This window comes from Thamnophis sirtalis, unplaced genomic scaffold (assembly GCF_051295495.1).
Source record: "Thamnophis sirtalis isolate CommonGarterSnake01/CBP01778 unplaced genomic scaffold, rThaSir2_p1.2 scaffold_10, whole genome shotgun sequence".
Classification (NCBI taxonomy): domain Eukaryota; kingdom Metazoa; phylum Chordata; class Lepidosauria; order Squamata; family Natricidae; genus Thamnophis; species Thamnophis sirtalis.
In genome coordinates, this window is record NW_028261390.1 from 46,405,446 (window position 1) to 46,428,285 (window position 22,840).

The window sequence follows — 22,840 nt, forward strand, 5'->3', positions numbered from 1 at the left end:
CTAGTTGTATCCAGTTTAAAAATATGGAGCAGGCCTAATCGAAAGAGTTTGCTCACTTATCTATGGCTGTAATGTAATATCTTTGGTTTTGACTTACAACTGGATTGCATGATCTTCCCATAATGGTTTTGTTGTGGCCCAACAGTGGACAGGGGAACTGGCAGCAGATTCAGACAATGAGGAGGTTGAGGAAGAACAAGGAGTCTGGGGAAGGCTTTGATGAGGGGTCTGTGTCAGAGGCAGAGAGAGGGGCAGGGCAGTATGCCAGTTATCAGCTGCCTTCAGAGTCAGACACCAGTGAGGCAGACGAATAGCTGGAGCCTGTTCCCAGTGCGTGCATGCACAGAGTTGCCAGATGAAGGGAACAGCTAAAGAACAGGGATCGACTTGGAAGTAAGGCCACAGGTGGACAGAGAAAATAAAAGAGGAGCAAAAGGTTCATGACTCTCCAAGACTCCTTGCCAAGTTTTGCAGATATCGCCCTGGCAGCCCTCCAAGCCAGATAAGGTCTGTGACTGTAAATCCTCCTTGAAAGACTTTATTGGATGTGAGTGAGAAGAATTCACAGTAAATTAATAAAAGGAGTTTGCTTCATGCTCTTGGAAAGCCTAGGTCAGAACAGGTTTGTAAACGATATAGTGAGCCTAAAAACTTAACATACAGAACATCATTGGATATAGGATATGGTAGTATGCACAAGCTATAAGATTATTTTTATTACAGTATGTCATGTGAAAATGTCCAGTGGTTATTTCTAAATTGTGATTTACTGTGTAAAGCACAAATGGCTGAATTTATAGAATACACAGAGTCAAAATCAAATCATACTATGATTGGATAGTGTGCAAATCTGGCAGATAGAAGGCAGATTTTGACTAGTATGCATAAAATTCAATGAAGTCAGTGAGATTTAATTACCGTATTTTTCAGAGTATAAGACGCACCAAGATTTTGAAGAGGTAAATTAAAAAAAAAGTTTCTGCACTCTGCAGACCTCCCCAAAACGGCCCATTTGTTTTGAAAATGGGACCATTTGTTGTCCAAAAAAGGGCATGAATAGCTTTTAGGAGACTTGTAGAGTGCCCCTGGGGGCTGGGGGGGGGGGAGAAATGAGCAAAAAAGTCCCATTTTTGTGAAAACAGCCTGTTTTTGTCAAACAAAGGGCATGCATAGCCTTTAGGAGGCTTATAGAGTGCTCCTGGGGGTCGGGGGGGGGGCTTAGAAACGAGCAAAAAGCAGCCAGTTTTTCATTCATTTCTGCCCTCCCTAGCTCCCAGGAGCACTCTGGAAGCCTCCTAAAGATGGCCATTTTGCATTTGGGCGGGGTTTCAGGAGGCCAAAAATGCTGTATTCAATGTATAAGACACTTTTTGAGGGAAAAAGATGTATCTTATACTCCGAAAAATACGGTAGGCTTTTGAACATCTCTGTTCTGTTCTGACAATATTATGCACATATTCAAATCTGCTCCTATACAAAAGAGTCAAGCCCCATAGCAACTGGGGAACTCTACATGTCTTTAATTTCTACATTATGGAATTGAAAGTATTTGTGCCAGAAAGTAAACCTCCCTTTGTCTGGAATAGCTGTTTTGAATGCAAAGGGGGGGAAATGCATCCAGAGTCTGTGTCAAACACCATCATGATCATGCTTACCACATCCACAATGACCACGCCCACCCTAACAACACTCACTCTGGCTCTCTGAGGTCGAATACAACTCTAGGTGGCCCTCAATGAAATCAAGTTTCACACCCCTGTACTATCAAGTTCATAAAACAAATAATCAAATATTCTACTGAAAAATTGATACCCAAATACGGTGAACAATTTTCCTGTTGTTACTTTTGAAAAATTGGATGGATGTCAGTCATTCACTGCAGACTGTGTTGGAAGCAAAGGTATTAACTGCCTTTCTCAACTAATTAGTTCAGATATCCTGACAAGCTGGCTGAGAATTGTACAAGGTACATATGCAACATGTATGGAGGATTGGGTTAAGAGGATGATCATAATAAGGTAATTTAAATTAACCAGCAAAACAATATTCGTAAAACACAACTCCATTCTCTATTTTAGAATTAAAACATAACAAGGAACAAAAAAGGTGCGACTATAAAATTTTGGATTTGAATTCCAGTCTCTATTAGTACCCATGGTTCAATCATCAAATACCATAGCTTACATTTCAGTACCTCGCTTTCTTAATTCTCTCTTCTCTTCATAAGGTAAGTAAGTGTAAGATCTGTCCCCTGTATCATCCCATCAAATAAATGTTTTATGTACTAAAGCAATGGTAATTTACAAGCTGCATTTAAAAAACCTAAAGGGCCTTTTCCAATTTGCATATAAACATGGCATTAACATGTTGTGGCAACACGATTTTTCTGCCATATCCCCACATTGTTGCCTTCATACAGCCCAAGGATAAGATACTTTAAGTTGTTCTCTAATGGGCTTGTAGTGTTTTCTCTCTTATTCCAACATGATCCAAGGGCAGCACAAGGATACAAAATCTCCTAAGCCATCTGTCACCCATTAGCTTGACCAGAAGTCACTGAAGGGAACTGAAACAAGGCAATAGAGACAGAACAGAGATTGGCAATGAGGACAGCAACAGTTCATGCCTGTTTTGAATTTTTGCCAATTCAAACAAAGCACAAATTCAGCAATGGGAAAGGCCTTTAAGTATTTTGGTGCAACACTGATTTACAAGCTACATTTTGCCTCAAGAAAGACTAATTTTCAGTAACCACACTTGACAAACCTATTTATGTACCTTGTTAGCATTCTTCAAGTATTCTACAGATTCCCAATAGCTGATCAGAACTCTCTTATCCATTCTTTCCATGTATATTTGAAAGTGCTCTCTGTAGGATGGATTACACAATATATCTTCAAACTGAAGTATCTGAGAGGTAGGAATGAATAAGATTATGACAATTAACTATTTATAAGCAAGCCAGATTACAATATCTATGAGGTGCAATAAGCCCACACGCAGCATTACTTCCTTAAGGCTGCAAGGAGCAGTAAGAATTTCTTGAAGATCCTGAAAACTTGTTTTTCTTCTGCAAATTTTATAATACCCTATTAGTTCAACATTCTTCTAAAAACGTGTCATGCTGTTAGAGCAGAAAAACATTCCCTACAATCCACAAGAGCTCCTTATAAGAATCTGTGCATGTCAACAGGTTCATGCTCTTTTCATTAGTAGCTCTCAAATAAGTAGTTGCATTTCAACTACTGCATTTTTCCAATTTTAGTAAGAATATATTAATAAGAACTCTTAGAAAATAAGAAGATAATACGGACATTCCCCATACATGCTATGGAGAAGTGTAAAAAGATTGCAATCATAATTGACAGAGTTAGTTGTATCATTCTGAAATTAGATGGAAAAAATGTCCATTTTTGACATAGTATCTCATAGACTAAGTACTAGTAGTTGTGGCATGAGCATAAGCTTAATGTCCTTCAGGATATAAATTTTATCAAACTCCACTACCACCAATGTGGCAGTTTGTGCTACATTTCTTCATAAATGTCACCAAATTCACTTAAGACCCATTACCTAGCAAATTAAATTTGAAAGGACTCTGGAAACATGTGAAAGGGGCACTATGCCCCTTCACTGTAATATGAATTACTTTCCTTAAAGCATGAAAACAGCCATGTCCTCTGGAAGACTTGCACACTTGCCTTGAATATCCTCTGCATATGACTGACATTTCTTGAGTTGCACAAAGTAGAAAACCCTCCCCAAGGAAGAAAAGCCAGTAATGGCTTCAATAGACTACATCTTTTCTCCCCATCTCCGCCCCCACCCCCCACCCCAAAGGTAGCAATCTTCCATGTTTTAAAAGCCCTGGTGGTAAAAGTGCAGTATTGCAGGAAAACTCTGTCCACAGCCTGGAGTTTGATCCTGACAGGGGTCAAGATTGACTCAGCCTCTTACCAGAAGTTTGCATCGTAAGAAGGATACATCCTATAGCACTTTTCAGTGGCAGTTGTACCCTTAGTAGAGACTGTAGTAAGTATTTGTTTAAAAAAAATGCAGTGCTGACTCCCCCAATCAGTCTAAATGCTTCTAATTTTGTTGAGCATTATAGGAAGGAACCATAATACAATCACTATTTAGCTGCTAAAATTAAAATCAAAATACTCTGCTCTGTGGCAACTCACTCATTCCATAAGTATCACCCAGCCCAACCTCAAACAAAGCTCTCTTACCTTTTGGCTCTGAGGACTTTCACTATCCTCAAAAATACCATCGTCTGGTTGATCATAAACAGGGCCTCCCAGAAGTCGTATGCGTTTTTCACATTGTTTTTTTGCTACCGTTAGTTGATTAATATATCTTTTCATGTTTCTGGCCCTCAAATGATCTGCTTTCATTGCAGCAGTTTCTTTAACCTTGTTCTCTGTAGAAAAATAAATAAATTTCTAATATTAAACAATTAATATAGAATACATTTTAATCAATATAGCAGTCATAGCTTCTTAAAATCACAGTACATAGAATTCTGAATGTCTCACAGTATGAAATCAATATTGAAAATTTTACATATTCAGTCCATCCATAAGGTATTTGCTTCATAAATGAGGTGATTTAGGTGATTTAGCATTCAATTCTATATTCTGGATTGAGTAAAACTTCCTCAGATTAGGGAAGCAATGTCAACAATCCTGGTTAATTATCAATGATAAAAATGAATTATCTCCAGCAAATAAGCCAAAAAGATTTGTAAGAGTTGTAGCTTTAAAAAAAAATTACCTTAATAAAATCTAAATTATGTATCTAGCTAAATCTAGCTAAAATCTGGAAGACTGTACTTTTTATTAACCTCACAGCAATATATTGCACACAAAAGAATATATCCAAATGTATATACCGTAGTCAATCATTCTCTTCATACATTTTAGTGTAGCCTTTGTGCTCCCAAATAAAGCATATTTTAAAAAAAATAATAGCTAATTTCTCTATCATTTACTCTAAAAAATTCCCGCAAAACCACTTTTTAACATACCGGTGAAAGAGAATGAAAAGATAATAGGAAAAAAACCAAGAAGGCTGCCTCTACAAATAAATTATCTTGACTGTAAATGATGCTTCCATAGCAACTATTCAAAATAGCTGAGGGAAATTGCTGTATTTCGGGCCAATCTGAACCTGAATATTAAAAAAAATCAGACAAGTAGCTTTTTCACATACATAATCACATTATATCAAAGAACAGATTTTATATTTATCAGCAAATAACAACCTTGCTGCATTAAAACATGCATAAAATGATTAATCCTATCAGATGGAAATATATGTAATTTAAACATTTTAGTTTAGCTGTTGCAAACTTTGAAGATGAGAAGACATACGGGCAAAAGATAGAACTGTTCATTCAAATAATTCTTTCTATACATCAGGTTTGAGGTTACTCAATAATTCTGCTAACTCAAATGCTTAATAAAATATTTTCAGAATAATGAGAATTCAGACCTGATCCATATATTACACCAAGAAACCAAATGTAATTCTTAAGAGGGACTGGAAAGGCTGGTTAAATAGCATTAAAAATATTAATAAAGTATATCATCAACATATATTGTGAAAACTCCTTTTTCAAATACTGGAATCCCTCCACCAATTCAGTGATAGTTCCCAGCAAGAATCACAACAAAAAATTGCAGACTAGCAATTATCCTCTTTCCATTGCAGTGCATGAACTAATGCAAAATACTGATTACATAATAGTCAAAATTTCATTAGTTGCTTAATATATAAACTCTCAGGTCAAATCATAACATTACTACCTACTGTAATTGGCAGCAATGGTAAAAGAATTCATAAACATAAAGAAAATTCCACTTTATACTTGCAGTGATGCACCACGGTATTCCATCATGATTGATTACAATACCCATGTCAAAATCAGTGGTTCAGATGTGAATTATCTATGAGTTCAGTCATTCCATTACATGCACACATCTTACAAGAATAAACCCTGTATTAAAAATTATGAAAAAGTTAAATTCTCCAGGTCAACTATCCCTGAAGCAGCTGATCTTCAGCCTAACCTAAAACGGTTTCTCAATCTCAGGGCCTTTAAGATGTCTGAACTTCAACTCCCAGAATTCCCCAGCCAGCATGGAAGCTGAAATCCACACATTTGAGAATTGAGAAGCACTTTTCAGAGAACAGAAACACTGTTCAGAAATATCCAAACATTTCAGCACTAAGATCTGCAGTGATTGCACTTCCATTTTCTTCCTCATTTTATCTATTCTTTTCAGCAAATGTAAGAGATCTCATCTTCCTATTGAGTATTATTTATTTAAACTTGTATGCTGCCCATCTCACCTACAGACATTAAATTATGGAACTTTACTCCTGTCTCTGAACAAATAGCAGACTTTAAAAAGGATGTTCTTTGTTTTTTCTGCTGGATGGGTGCTTTGGATATTCAAAAGGCAGTGACTGATTCAATCAGAAAGGATCCATGGTTGAATGGATAGTTTTTGCAAACTTCTCCAGCAAATGAAGCTTTCTAGTAACTATGATGACTAATAATTGCCACCCAGACTCATTTCAATATGAGATGGGCAGCAAATTTAATAAATAAAATAATAAATAAGCCTAATAAACTGAAGATGAATGGTCAGTCTAAAAAGTATATACATTAGTTGAAAATTTGTGTTCATGAATAATGTACATGTCTAATTAGTTGAAGTGAAATTGAGGAATATATTAAACAGGGAATTGTACTCAAGCCTTGAATCAATAAATGTATTCAATTGTCATACTGTGTACTTTCTTTTATGTGATTGTGCTTGTCAGGCACAAAGATCCCGAAAGAGGGAAAATAAATTCTGTCATCCTCCTTTTCTACTATCTCTAAGACTCAATGATTTCATTTTGGACTAGCTGAGCTGGTGATAATGATCGATCAGATTTTTGTTGTAAGTCAGATTCAATCTGAGTGAAAACCGAAAGATTTATACGATCTGAAGAGAAACCGGAGTATGAGAGGAAGAGTGGGAAGCAGAGGAGATAAGAAAGATAGGAAGAGAAGTATAGGAGAGAGGGCAAGGGGGGCAAGATGAGGAGAATAAGGAGGAGTGGAAAGAGGAGAGAGGAGAAGGAGAAAGGAAGGGGAAGTAGAGTAGAAAAGGATGATGGAGGGAAGAAAGGAGGTAGGGTGGGGGCAGACAGAGGCAGAAGAAAGTGGTGTATGGAGAGCAGAAGAGCCAATAATTGGGTTTTTTTCCCGGCAAGATGAACTGATGTAATTATTAATTAAAACAATATGATATTGGCTAGGTAATAGTATACATGTGATTATATGTTATGAAAATGGAAAATAAAAAAGTATATTTTAAAGAAATCCGAGTGAAAACCAAGAACTGTTGTATTCTGAAATGCATTCTCGGATATTTTTTTAGAATAAATCATCAGAGTGAAATTGTAAGGAGCAATGGTCTTGATATCAATTTATCCCATGCAAGTACTAATCAGCTTTGATCATCTTTCTTAGATGCTGAGCTGACACACGGTCAGCCTCTTGTTGTCACCTTTTTAAACAGGAAGGAATCTCCCTTAGTGGTGATTAAATACCACATTTCCCTAAGGCAGGGTTCAGCAACCCGTGACTCTGGAGCCGCATGTGGCTCTTTCATCCCTCTGCTGCAGCTCCCTGGCACCAGTCACAATCACAATTTTGAGAGGAGCTTCCGGTTTGGGGGGAGAGCAGGGCACGCCAGGAGGAGATTCTATGGCAAGGGGTGGGTTTTCTGTTCAGATCCACAATTGATAGGGCTTTCAGTTAGGACAGGTAGAGGAAAAAAGATGCCACACTAGGAGGAGACTCTATGTTGGGGGAACCAGACTTCTGGTTGGCTCCAGAATTGAATGGGTGGGGGGAGGTTTCCAGTTAGAACCTTTGTGGCTTTTTGAATGTTTAAGGTTGCTGACCCCTGCCCTAAGGGTACCAGTACTGAAAGCTTAGCGGGTTTAATTTTTAATCAGAACTTGAAATTACTCTAGTTTAAAAAACCCTTAGGAGAAAACCCACGTTAGACTTTTAAGCCAGGCTAAACGCACAATGTTAGTAAAGAACAAAGGGATTATACCAGCCTTATGAAGCAGTCCAGACACTCAGAATAGTTCTAAATTTATTTTAAGTTTAATTAACAAAATCCTACAAGTGTGAAAGTCCCTCTCTCCCCCCTCATCTGTATAGTCCAAAAAACTACATAGGTTCCCTTCTGAGATGTTTGTTATAGCCACATTCTTTTTGTGGACTAAGCTATCCTTTGTCTGACTATTGTCTAGTTTACAACTATTCCACCTGTCTCCTAAGGTCATTCCCATCACCATTAGAAGATGCTATAAAAAGAGGAGGGGGAATACTAATCAACAGTTAACTTTTAACCATATTATGAAATCAAATGATTACGGGTATTAACTCAGTTTTGGTTAATCATGTGCCAACAGTTTTAAAAAGGGATGACTTCATGATTATTGTTCTCTCTTTGAAAAATACATGCTGGCCTTCCTTAACTTTGTTTCAAAGACATGAGGAAAATGGTGTAATTAATTACAGATCTGTGGAAAAAATGAGAAGTCTACCAGCACCTTTACCCTGTAACAAATTTTATTAAAAGGCATAGGCTTTCATGAACTGCAGACTTTTAGTTTATATCTTTTCATAAATGTGTTATAAAAGGAGCTACCAGACTGCTGATATGATTCTCTTCCATATCAAAAATATATAAATTGGAAAGTATTTAATGATCAAAACATCTTGACTTCAGATGTTCTAAGTTTTCCAGAGATGTTTCAACAGCAGAATATATCTCAACCTTACAAGTCTATTTTGCTAAAATCAGAACAGGCCATTTATATGTTATAGCACTTCTGATAAGATTGGAACAGCTCATTCCAAAATCAGATTAATTCTCTTTCCATTTCCCTCTGCCAGCTTAGGTTAAAACCAGTGAAATACTTAATAGGCTTGTTCTACAAATGCATGGTACAACTTTACAAAATAGGGTATATACATTGCTATAACTCTAATACATTATTGAAATCCAAAAATATATTGTTCCTGATAGAAATTATGCAAAAATGGTAAAATATGATAAAATAACTAAAAAAAAATCCGATTTAAATTTGGCAATGTTGTGTTACCTACACCCACTTGTAAGCTTCCTGTGCCCAAAGAATTGTGTGCTTTCCCACAACAGCTTAAAAGTTCATGTACATTACCTGTCCACACCAAAATGTTTAAGGGGCAGAAAGCTCTTTAATATATAAGTAACAGAGACACTAACTGGTACTACTGTATTTACTAAAACTGAAATCTCTTTAAGTAGAGTGGGAACAAACCCTTCCAAGAAAGAAATGTTCATTAATGGAGTGTTTGTTCAATTTTGAAAGAGACGACTAACCTTACGCTGAAAAGAACAGCAAACAGGGACTCCTAATGGCTCATGACCAAGTAGGTGAAAGAAGAAAGAAATACAGGTGAAACTCGAAAAATTAGAATATCCTGCAAAAGTTCATTTATTTCAGTAATGCAACTTAAAAGGTGAAACTAATATATGAGATAGACTCAGTACACGCAAATCAAGATAGCTCAAGCCGTTTTTTGTCATAATTGTGATGATTATGACTTACAGCTCTTAAAAACCCTAAATCCACAATCTCAGAAAATTAGAATATTACATGCAATCAATAAAACAAGGATTGTACATAGAACAATATCGGACCTCTGAAAAGTATAAGCATGTATATGTACTCAGTACTTTCCCTCCTTATGGAGGGTGTCAATGATGATTTTCTGCACAATTGTCAGGTCAGCAGTCTTTCCCATGATTGTGATTCCTACTGAATCAGACTCAGAGACCAAAGGCTCAGGAACCCTTTGCAGGTATTATGGCAATTAGATGATTAGAGTTGGACACTTTGAGCCTAGAATATTGCACCTTTTCACAATATTCTAATTTTCTGAGATTTGTGGATTTGGGGTTTTCATGAGCTGTAAGCCATAATCATCACAATTATGACAAATCATGGTTTGAACTATCTTGTTTTGCATATAATGAGTATCTCATATATTAGTTTCACCTTTTAAGTTGCATTACTGGAATAAATGGACTTTTGTATGATATTCTAATTTTCCGAGTTTCACCTGTATATGTCTTTGATCACATCTTTCCATGAAAGCACTTGGCAGGCTGATATGTAAGAATACCACCATTCTTTTAATGTCTTTCCATTCTTCCTCTTCTTTCTGAAAAAGCTTACAACTGCTACTTTATGTATTTCTATATATTTATGAGATAAAATGATTGATATTTCATCACATTATACTTGTTTCTGACACAATGTCAGTGCATGAGACTATTATTCAGCTCACAGCCCTAAAACCAAAATACTCCTATCTAACTACATGTATCATAGATGATTAGTTCAGAAACACATTAAACCCAATATATCTTATAATCAACTTGCTTCTCCAGTTTCACGTTTTCCACGTGGACAAAAAGCAGACTGGGCTGAATTCAATTAAAGATAAAGCAAAGAATCTTCTAGCAATATCTAGTAATATATAATTAACACTGAACTGTGGAAATTATTCTAATCCTTTTCCTCTCCAAACCAAATATAAAATATCCTACAAATCAAGAAGCATTATTTTAAAAAATTACAAGCTCATCATTAAAATTTGTTTAAGGGGAGAAGAGGGCAAATATTATGAATTAAGACTGCCATCATACTCTATTCTGGATCCAATCAACTATGGTTAGCAGTAAAAACAGGAGCATCTCAGGAGGGCCAATGGAAGACAGAAAGATGAAAGCTTCACAATGCAAATTTATATCTTTTATAGGTGCACCATGTATGACACACTTATATGAAATGGACAGTGTTTACAAATAATCCAGCAATATTGCTCTTGTCATTCTGAAAAAAATCTGAAAGCTTCTGAAGGTATTGATATTTAGAGAGCTTTGACAGCCAAGTTGGTTTCAGTAAGAGATGACTACCCTGAATAACAGCATCAGCAGCTACCCTGCTACTGTCTGCTAGAATCTTCAGAATTAGGTGTCCAACAGGCACAAAAAAAGGCTAATTACAGTCAGAGACTAATTTAATAAACAAACTGTGTTATTTTTTAAAGCCCCATTACTTCATCCAAATAAAGCACACACTTCCTCTGCAAAGAAAGACGGCTACCTCCTGGTTTGTCTTTTTTTAAAAAATAGAGGAGAATATCCAGGACATATGATTTTCAATAACACCTATAATGACTTTATAGAGCTTTGCAATTGAGGGAAAATTCAATTCCCCGCCCCCCAAGCAGATACACTCAGATTGAAAAGCTACATAGAAAAACTCTGTGACATTTATGCCACATCCAGCATCTCATTCTCATCAGCCTGCAAAAGTTCAATAAAGATTGGGTATCAGCTTGCCACCAGAAGCCATTTCTGGCAGAATGTTTAGCCACGGATATAGGAAAGAAACATCAGAATCTGAAACCAGTTTGCAGGGAAAAAGATTCATAGCTTTATCTCTCTTTTGGGGGGGGAGGGGGGGGGAGGAAATATGTTAGCCAAAAATGACACTTCAGGGAAAGTGTGTAATAGCAATGCTTACCAGGAGCATGGACCAAAGAACAGTCATGGTGCTGAAGGGCAGAAGGAAAAGACGCACCTGCCTCTATCCTTATTTTAACTCTCACCAACTGGTTGCTGTAGAAACAGCAGGAACATACTGACTATGCTTACGGTACCTTTTTTCTTCTTCATCCTTTCATCTTTTGTATATTTTTCTTTCAGATTGTAAAGGAAAATATTGTGTTTGTAAGCTAGAGTCAGAGCCTTTTTGATTAATGACTGAAGTAAAAATAATCCAACTATAATTCAAACATATTTATGATATTTAAAAAAAACAATAAGGACATTGAAAAAAAATATTCTGATAACTCCAACCTAGATGTAGATCCAACATTAGAGAATATATGTAGCTCAGTGCTGAACAACTGGGCTCTTACTATTATCTAAACTTGGTTGTTGCTACAGATATTTTATTACCCAGCTAGATAACATCACCATATCAACCAGTGTATCATCTCCCATGCCTGTTCTCATTATGTTATCTAGGTGAGTAATCAAACTTCTGCAGGAAATCCAACAAGCCCAGAAAATGCCAAGAACCAGCATGACTATCTGTGGTGATCACGTATCAGATGATTATTGCTAATCATGTTTAATCAGTAGTGCCACATGAAAGGATTAGAGTCTTGCTGTTTTTCCTGGAGGATTATCATCAGCCTCAGTTATACCTTTGAGTAGCTGAAATGTTGAAAGAAGTAAGCCATCCACTTAAGACCCACTCCCACCAAGACCACTGAAATAACACCAACTCCCTGCAGACAGATACTGGATTAACCTCTATTTTACACTGCACCCAAAACAGCAGCATCATTCAACAGCAATAAAAGAAATTACCCCCCCCCAAAAAGTACTTCAGCTAGTTTTGTCAGCATAATTAGTTGTGACATATTCTAAAGCCAGTCTGATAAGTGATGTATAGCAAAGGGCCAAGGCATAGCATAACAGCATTAAAGTTATACAAGCAGTTTTAGCACAACATGAGGAATTAGGATCAGATTAGTTATTTTAAATCTATCCTGTATTTGAGTTCCAAAGATATAATCAGAACAGAGATGCCTTGAGGCAAAATGTGCCTACATTTATACTGCATCAGTGATATTTTTCTTCCATAGTTTTTTTATCTGTTGAAATAAACGATCAATAAAAATATGGAGGGAACCCCAAAATACTAATTTTGAGATTATATTACGCCCAATTAGTTTTATTGCCTTGAATAAAAGACATAAATCATTTCAAATACACTACCTATCTTTGGGTTTATTATTTCATGATGTTTTAGTAAAAAATTCACATAAATATATTTATGTCAAATAAATATCATAAATTCTTTGCTGTTGCAGAAATTAAAAAGTCTGAGATAGGCATTATTTTAATTACGTAGCCTTCATTGTTCTTCTCACCGGCTCAGGGTTGACTCAGCCTTCCATCCTTCCGAGGTGGGTAAAATGAGGACCCGGATTGTTGTTGGGGGCAATATGCTGACTCTGTAAACCGCTTAGAGAGGGCTGAAAGCCCTATGAAGCGGTATATAAGTCTAACTGCTATTGCTATTGCTATTATAATAATCGTGATCCACTTAACAGGGTCTTAACTAATTGTTTAAAACAATGGTTCTCAACCTTCCCAATTCCGCGACCCTTTAATACAGTTCCTCATGTTGTGGTGACATACAATTGTTGTCTCAGTTCCTAAGACCATCGAAAATATGTGTTTTCCGATGGTCTTAGGCGATCCCTGTGAAAGGGACGTTTGACCCCACAGGTTGAGAACCACTGGCTTAAAACAATCTTAAGAAATCGCAATCACATCAATAAAACATTTAGAATGATTAATACCTACAGAAGCACACTTAATTTTAAAAATGTAGGCACTGAAATAATTAAAAATTCATTAGACACATAGCATCATATAGTATATACAAAATACTTTTTTTACTTTATTAAAGCTTTATTTTGAAAATGCCTGTGGTACCTTAAGAAAAGCTGGTTTTGAACAGCTTCATATAACACTCTAAAATCATTAAATTCTGAATCAAATAAAGCAATCAAATAAAAGCAGCAGTCTGAAAAAATGTTCAACTGCAAAATGTTTAAAAATCAGTGACTGAAAGAGGAAAATAAAACACATTTGCCTGGTGCTCACAAAGACAAATTTGGCCTACTCTAATCCTTCTGAGAATGTTCCAGAGCACAGATAAATCACACATAATTTCAAATATCAACTACAGTTAGCACCTCAGGGTAGTGCAACTGTTATAAAAGCATGTCAGTTGCCAAGAGCCTAAATTTTGACAACGTGGCCATAAGTGTGAAAAATGGTCATAAGTCAGTAACATTGAACAGTCACTAAACAAAAGGTTGTGAGTAAAGGATTACTGATGAATGAACAGAATACTTTATTGGCCAAGTGTGACTGGACACAAGGAATTTTTCACAAATCATAAAAGTATGATTGGACACAATTTATTACAGGTAATAAATTACAAAGATCTGACTTAAAAGGGGGGGGGGTTCTTCTGTGTCCAGATCAAACTTTAAACCACCAGAATGAAGCTACCTTTTTGGCTTTGTTGTTGGTCAAAAATAGGTCATTATTGGCACATGGTTCTGGTAGTAGCCAACACACCAGCAAACAGGCTGGGCTCTTATCTTCCTCCACATTCACACAGCATGTTGTATCCACTAAGAGCCTCCAGTTGAGCACATTGATTTTACACTTAGGCATTCCAACCCTCAACCTATTTAGGGTTCTCCAAGTAGTATAAGGGAGGTTGGATTCTTCAACCATATCTCCCTTAACGTTATTCATTGCTCAATGCTTCCCTTCTTTCATCTTTTAATTTGATTTTATCTTGCATACCAGCTAGAATGTTTGTTCTCGCCATAAAGCTTTTCCTAGGTCGTAGTCTAATTGAACTGGTGATTCCACACAATAAATCAATACTTTTAAAACCCTCACTGGTTTGAAATGTCATCTTCACACAATATGTTTTGTTATTTTGAGGAAAATAATCCAGAACCCTTAGACTTATTTTTTTAAATAGTTGTTTGATTCCTATAGAATTGGATACCTTGTGAAAGTCATACTGTCATATAGAATTTTATAACTACAAATGGTCGATTGCTGTCACTTCTGCACAAATGATCATAAGCACAATTTAGCAATAGGTTTAAATGTATCCTGAAGAAACAACTTACCTTTTTGGCGTTTCATCTGGGGGATGTTGCTGATAGTGGTTGCTTGAACTATTTCCACCATAATCTGATACCTGAATACAAAAAGAAGAAAAGGTCAAGTTTCTTCCGTAAATCTACTACATCTTCCAGAGATGAAATGAAAACTAGGGCTTTTCAGGCCACTTTATGCTTCTGATATTGAGCTGATGCCTCTAATAAAGCCTCTAATGAAGCCTCAAATAAAATGGGTTCATCTTGAAAGTGCTCCCAGGCTTCACTTTTTAAAAAAGATTTCTTTGCAGTCTTCTTACTCTTGCAAATGATTTCATAAGTCACTCATAAATATTTTCAATTCTACCACCACAAAAATGCATCACTCACCGCAGTAACATATTTTGATAGTTTTAAAACACATATCTGAAGTTTCTCTTTGTAAGCTGTACCTAGGTAAGTTGCATAAAACTCAATTAAGAGTAATAGTTTATAGTTAATAGTTCAGATTTCCACTTAAATTCAGGTTCCTTCAAGTCAATTGGATCTATTCTATGGCTGCTATCTGCCACCAGATTCACTTGCCACAGGAATGACTGGGAGAAATATAGCAGCTCTAAGAAGGAAAGGCTTGTACAACTTCCAAAATCCAAGCTCAAAGTGCCCCACTGCACTGCAAACACAGTGCCCTTCCATCAATGCTCTCATTGCCAACTTCAAATCTAACACATTCAATTCATCAAATCCAATCTTTCCAACACTACTGCCAGCTCTTCCATCAGCCTGCTCCCCATCTTCCCAGAAACATTACAAAACCTCATTTTAATAGACACTGGATGTTCTGCGGGGGATAACTAGACTCAAATTTGAAGTTGATAAATGTAGGACTATTAATATAAATGCAAACTCTGTCTATGTAGGAAGGTTTGGTATCATTTGGAATAATCTGAAACACAAGTAGTCCTTGCTTAATGACCAGTCTCTTAGTGATTGTTCAAAGACAAAGGCAGACCCCAAAACTACTTACATCCTGATTCTGGACTTCCAAAAGCTGCATACACATACATCCTGCAGTCACATGACTGCATTTTGTGTGCTTGGCAACCACTTCATCTTTATGCCTGGTTGCAGTGTTTCAAGATCACTTATTCACAATTTATGAGTTTATTTTTGTTGGTATCCATTTTTTTTGTCAGTTTCTGGCAAAAGTGCTAAAATAATATATGGATTTGCTTAATGAATACTGCAAAAAAGTCATAAAATCAGATCCTGTCACATGGAAGCTTCTACTCATGACCATCATGTCTTATGACCATCATGAGGACCCGGGTTGTTGTTGGGGGCAATATGCTGACTCTGTAAACCGCTTAGAGAGGGCTGAAAGCCCTATGAAGCGGTATATAAGTCTAACTGCTATTGCTATTATAAATTTCAGGCTCCATTACAGTCATAATTAAATTAATTAAAATTAATTTATAATTAAAATAATTGTAATCATTAAAAATCAAATTATTTTATCAGAACATTGCTAAAATGTTTGAAAATGTTATTCTGGGGGACATAAACAGGTGAGCCAACCCTACATTATACATCTGGACTGACAGCTCACCATCTGTCTTTGTTTCTTCTGAGTTAGTTTGCTCAGAAAAACTACTAAGCTCTCACCTGTTAATGAGCAAAGGCTGATTTTTACAGAATAAACTGTAAAACATAAGATAGATAGATAGATAGATAGATAGATAGATAGATAGATAGATAGATAGATAGATAGATAGATAGATAGATAGATAGATAGATAGATAGATAGATATAGATAGAAATAGAAATAGAAATAGAAATAGAAATAGAAATAGAAATAATAGAAATAGAAATAGAAATAGAAATAGAAATAGAAATATATAGATCTATATAGATATATACACAGTATAGAAAAAGGACCCAGAAAAAGTATGGGGTTCTAGTACCTTGAGAATAGTTTAGAAATTCTGTCAAATTCAGGATTCTGGTTGGGAAAAATAGAACAGCTGAAATAGGATAGATAATGAAAACTGCCAGTATACAATAAAATTAAATCCCACAACCAGAATTCTAGTAAAATTTAAAAATCTATCAAAGCCCTACAAACATTTGTCAGTATATTTTAAATATCAATAGAAACAGTGCATAATGCCAGTTTTCATGTTGTTAAACAATATAACCACAGCTACTGTTAGTTTATATGAAACAGCTGGCTAGTGTTCATGTGTACAACTATAAATAAAAATAAAATCTGTTCTGGAGTTTATCTTCAGAGATGAGAACTGCCAAAGTTATACTGCTCTTTCCCACAACTGCCATGTGCTTCAAAAAAGTATTCTGGCAAGTTTATTACTGGAAAAGAGAGAAAGGAAGTAAAGATGGTAAACCTGCAACAATCCAGATGTTGCCAAGTTATATACACCAGCAGTTCCAAGCCAAATGATCAATGCTCTTCCTCGTTTCAAGGCTGAGTTTTCCCAAGATAACACTTTATACTGAAAACAAATTGTATTCAAAGAGCAGCTGAACTACCTGATCAAAGACACACTGTTCAGTTTATGAATTAAATGAAAATTGTTGAAATGGCAACTTTAATACACTATATGAGATAAATGTTGAAGTTCTGAAAATTAGAATTGAAAGTTGAAAGGGACCTGATCTTAGGTATAAAAGATTTATGGTGTTCAGGTAAACCCCACATTGTCTTTAGTTATAGCAGAAACTACAACATTATCTTCTGTGGCTCAAAAGAGTAACAGGAATGTTCAGCAAGATAAAAATTCTTGGGGCTTGCTGTTCTGTGGTCAGGAAAGCAGAATAAGTTGTTTCAAATTCTTGGATGCAGAGATGCAAATCTTATATAGGCAAGGTACCCAGGCCTGGCTATGATAACATTAGGACCATAAATACTGAAATATTTGACTAGGACACATTTAATCCACCTCCATTAAAGCAACAGAAGTGGGGAGGAGGGGTTGTTATGTTTCCTGGGAACAAACATTAAGATACCTTAATCGTTTGAGAAACTCAACATCTGAGTTACAGTTAATAAGCTTGATGAACTCTTCGTAAGAAGGAGCATATGTATAAGCTCTCTTGTGATGCTCAATCAGCTGTTCTCTGTATTCCATCTGGACAAGCAGCATGTGGTTGATGTAGTTTGGATCACTCAATAGCTCTACCATTGGTTTCAGTACTAAAATTAATAAAAACAAAACAAGAGGTAAATATGCATTAGGTAGAATCAATTCTTTTAATAAGAAAATATTTAAAACATTCAAGTCAATTCTATTCAATACTCAGAAACTGCCAGTATTCCATGATGATTGTTCATAGAAGTTAGAACTGGACTATAGCCTTTATTGAAACAGAAAAAATAGAGTTCACAACACTTTTAAAAATTGTGATCACAGATTGTGATTTGAAAATCAATTTACTTAATATTGCTAATATCTTCTTGTAAACATCACCCTACAACATTGGAAAACTGTTGCTATTAGCTTTAAATCAGTTGATTGATCAATTAAAGCGTTCGAAGAAAAAATGGCTAAGAACGAATTTCAAATTAGCTAGGCAACCAATTAATGTCATCCAGCATTTAACTACCATATTTTTCGGAATATAAGACACACCTTTTTCCCTCAAAAAAGAGGCTGAAAATCTGGGTGTGTCTTATACACTGAATACAGCATTTTTTTGCCTCCCCAAACCCTGCCCCTTTCACCGAAATGGCTGTGCATAGCCTCTAGGAAGTTTTCAGAGTGCTCCTGGGGGCTGGGGAAGGCAGAAATAAGCGAAAAATGGGCCAATGTTTGCTCAATTCCCGTCCCCTCTGCAGACCCCAGGAGCACTCTACAAGCTTCCTAAAGGCTATTCATGCCCCCCCTTTTTTTTTGACAAAAAATGGGCCCGTTTTCATGAAAAACAGGTGGTTTTGGGGAGGTCTGCAGAATGCAAAAACTTTTTTTTTATTTGCCTCTTCAAAATCTTGGTGCGTCTTATACTCCAAAAAATATGGTGATTGCTCAATTTGTACACTAACTTAAACAAGTTAAATAAAGGTATAGCAATTTGGATTGAGACTATCAAATAAACTCTTTATCTCACACCTTTTGCTGCAAGTATCTCTGCCAGGACTATACGCAAGCTTAAAGACTGAGCATCCTTTGAGGGCAGAAGACAATAGACCAGAGTCTGAGAGCATGCTTGCAGGAATTTTGCCTCTTCTTCAGAATTCCTCAAACAAGGATGCAGTAAAAATGGCCGTGGTTGTTCTTCCAATCTGTAAATGAGATAATAACACTGCAATCAGACTTCAATCATAATTATTTAGAACTACCAAGTCAGAGAAAAACATGTGAAAAACATTCCTTCTGTTGAATTGTGCATAATAAATTTTACAATGGCATATGGAATAATTGTTCGTTTCTCCACTACAATTCTTTGCCTTTTGCTTATTCTAAGGAAGAGAGGAAGAGATTTCTAAACTAGTTCTAGTCATAACCAGGAAAACACAAAATCTTGTGTTGTTTCAGAATAATTACTATTTCTTATAAAATCCAAATCTGGGGTAACTGAGGTAAGGCTACTCTTTATTTTAAAAAGCCAATTTTAAAATGTGGCTCAGTGAAATAGCTTATTTTAAAAAGCACAATTAACATAACTTCAGAAGTATCATTATATTGTTTTTAATCCAAAAGAAAAGGTGAAGTTTCCAATTTCTTTGTACTACAGTATATTAATTTACTGCAATTCAGTAATGTCAGTGGTATTTATTACATTTATTCAAAACTTTTGCTTATGTGGATTTAATTATAGTTAGATATTTACCATTAAACCTTCATCTTAAATTATTCAGTAACTTAAAACATTTCTACATTCAAAACCTGACTTGATTGTGATACACTAGTTTTTTTTTAATGTCTATTAGTTAAACAAGTACCACAGTCCTGTAAATAATTTTATCTTACTATCTGTAGCTGGTAAGCATTACAATATTTCTAGAAATATTTGCTTTGTTTTAATTTTAGGCACTCCATGGTTAGTAAATTACAGATATATAGTATCTGCTTATGAGCCCCAGCTTCATCTTTCAAATACATTTCCAAAAGAGAGGTATGCAATGAAGAAAAAATACAGGAATATTTTTCTTGTCTATGAATTTGCTGCATCAACAACTGTTCCAACAAAATCATATGCTTTGTCATCCCTTAAATATGGTCAAAAGGAACAAAGGAAAAGAAAGAGGAGGGCAATTTCTCTATGAATCTCTCACATAACCAGCATTCTCCATTATCACAAAGATAAAAGAAAGAAAAGGATAGATAAGAGGTTAAGAGTGGCATCACCAATAGAAATGGACTATGCTGCCTTCCAACCGCTTGGATAAGATTAAGAGATCTTTTCACATTAGCTAATTATACCTCCCAAATCCCAAGTATAATCAGAAAAGAATCACAGAGAAGATCCACCTACAGAACCAGTAAACATTCAAGTTATTTTCAAATAAAATTATCATAAAGTTGTCAGTGGGTTTAGTTCTGTTTTTTTACAAGAGAAATAACAATAATGTTTACCACAAATCTTTCCTATCATGCAAAAAAGATCAAAGTATTGAGATGTTCAATCCTGATACACTGAAAAAGTTTAAAGATTTGCAAATAAGTAAACAATTAGAATATATAAAGAATTGATTTAAGTTGAACAGTTCAATCTTTTAAAAACTCTCACCTTTGCTGTGATTAAAAATAAAACATAATAAGGTGGCACTATATTTAAAAACAAAATAAAGCACAGTTGAGTAGGGCAGACTAACTATTCTACTTTGATGGGGGAAAATCAGATTAAACAGAAAAACAGTTCAGAATTTAGATCCTCAATTTCTGTAGAAGATAGTTTCATATAGTCATCAACAAATTACATTCTCATTTAAATTTTGATTTATATACTATTGTATATAATTTTCCATGTGAATGTGTGTTATGTCTATATTTTATATATTTAGTAATCTGCAAATCCTGAAAAAGTAACATTCCATCAATCTTGGAAGTGCTAACATAGTTTCATATTGTTGTTGTTGTTGTTTGCATGAGTCAAATGTTTAGACTGGATTGGTCATTTTTGTCCACTTATCAAGTCCCTCCCAATGACCTGGGATATATAGATTTTGTTTGATGGTATTAAAAAGTATCATTTCAGGATGTAAGCAAGCTGTTCCAAGCTTCTGATAGTATACAAGTAGAGATCCAGATGTTTGGGATTGTACTCAAGCTGCCTATTACCATTGATGCTATCTTTGCTTTCTTTTGCCATAGTTATTCTACCTATACTTGAAGTTCTTAATATTTTGTGATTTTTTCCAGTTCTTTCTCTTTTATTCTGCTATGTCCACTATCCAAACTTTTTTGTCCTTCTTACTGACAATTGTTAAGTATAGGGTGTTATGTGGCAGGTATGTTTGTATTCTGAAACCCCAAGGCACTTTAGCCTCTTCGTTTTCTATTATTTTGTCTATTTTATGGTCTTATCAGTTCTAGCTTGCAGGCAATAGTGAGTTGAGAGGAAATTTTGGGAAGAGTGATTCTTTCAAGGCTGAATATCACAGAGTGATTGCAGTATGGTATTTACAAGAAGTACCCAGATTATTTAAGTTCTTCCTTTAGATTTTAAGCAAGCTTTCAGGAATTTACTAAATTTCTGGTCATTTGATAAAATGACAATAAATATTCTAATTGAAGAAGGCACTGCATATTATTTTATTTCTTTTCTCAAAAACAGAAATAACATATATTTCTTATGAGAAAACCACAATTATTTTTTCAGTAGTTTCAAATACATTTTATTATATTTTAATATACAATTTATTAAGTAACATTTCTATTTTTATGGACATAATAGATGGGTGTAATTTCAGGTTTTTTTAATAAAAAGCCATCAATGTGCAGAATAACCTGTAATATCATTGTGAGATCTATTTAGCAAACACCCAGACCACCAACCAGAAAAATATTTCCAATATAAGTCTACATGCAAATGACAACTATACAAATATATATTGGATTGGCTTGTGATAAAAAGTAACTGAAAACTTTTCTACAGTGTTAAGTATGGAAAGACAAAACAGTAAAGTATTTCACAAATCTGACTCATCTTCACTATGCATTATTTTCAAAAAACAAATACTGAGTGTCTCTGGGAAACAAGATGTATACTTGTAATACAGAAAAACAAATCAAATTACATTGATTTGTTACTATAGAAATCAAAGACGATGTACTTCTTTTTCACATGACTGTATATTAATAACTGGTCCAGGAAAACAAAGTGTTTTTTCAAGGGAATGTGCTTATTTAAGCCTTTTATCTGTTTAATTCCATCCTTAAACCAAGATGTCTCTTTGAAGTTATCCTGATACTTCTTTACCATGATAGTTCACTTGTGATATTAACAGACATGACTTGAAACTGAGAGACAGTTTCCACAGCAATAAATCTATAATTTTCTTTGGCTTTTCTATTAGGACACAGAACTTCATTGCCTTATCTGCATATCTCCGATACCTAAGTTTTAAAAATTGCAAAATTAGAAGATGCTTGATTAGGCATTTATGGATAGATTTAACTTGGCTAACAATTGTAAAGAATGTGCAGTAAAACAAATGCTCAGTTGTTAAGTTTGCTAAGAACGGTAGCCTAGGGAAGAAGAACAATTTCCTATCTATATTTAGAAGGTTTTGACAGGCATTAAGATTGATATTTACAGATAAAAATCCTCACGTTTCCCACACCTGCTCTATGCATTAAAATGAGTGTACTGGAAAAGCTATTAAAGAAAGGCAAAGGGTAGAATATAAACACTACTTCAACCATCTTTTCAATCTAATTCCCAGGTGGATTTGAATTCTCTGCACTTTTTTTAAACTGTAAGAATATCAGTGGCAATTAAGCAACTTGCATATGATTTCTCAGAAGACCT

The 22,840-nt window shown here is 35.2% G+C and overlaps 1 protein-coding gene across 2 annotated transcripts in view; it reads right to left on the reverse strand.

Moving 5' to 3' along the window:
* SNX25 (sorting nexin 25) overlaps nucleotides 1-22,840 on the reverse strand; it is a 52,983-nt gene that overhangs the window by 18,341 nt on the left and 11,802 nt on the right. For both annotated transcript variants that reach the window (XM_087724516.1, XM_087724515.1), the window contains exons 4-8: nucleotides 18,976-19,148; nucleotides 17,876-18,062; nucleotides 14,879-14,949; nucleotides 4,233-4,423; nucleotides 2,779-2,910 (exon numbers count right to left, since the gene is read on the reverse strand). In XM_087724516.1, coding sequence (XP_087580642.1) covers nucleotides 2,779-2,910; nucleotides 4,233-4,423; nucleotides 14,879-14,949; nucleotides 17,876-18,062; nucleotides 18,976-19,148 — 754 coding nt within the window. The remainder of the gene's footprint in view (nucleotides 1-2,778; nucleotides 2,911-4,232; nucleotides 4,424-14,878; nucleotides 14,950-17,875; nucleotides 18,063-18,975; nucleotides 19,149-22,840) is intronic.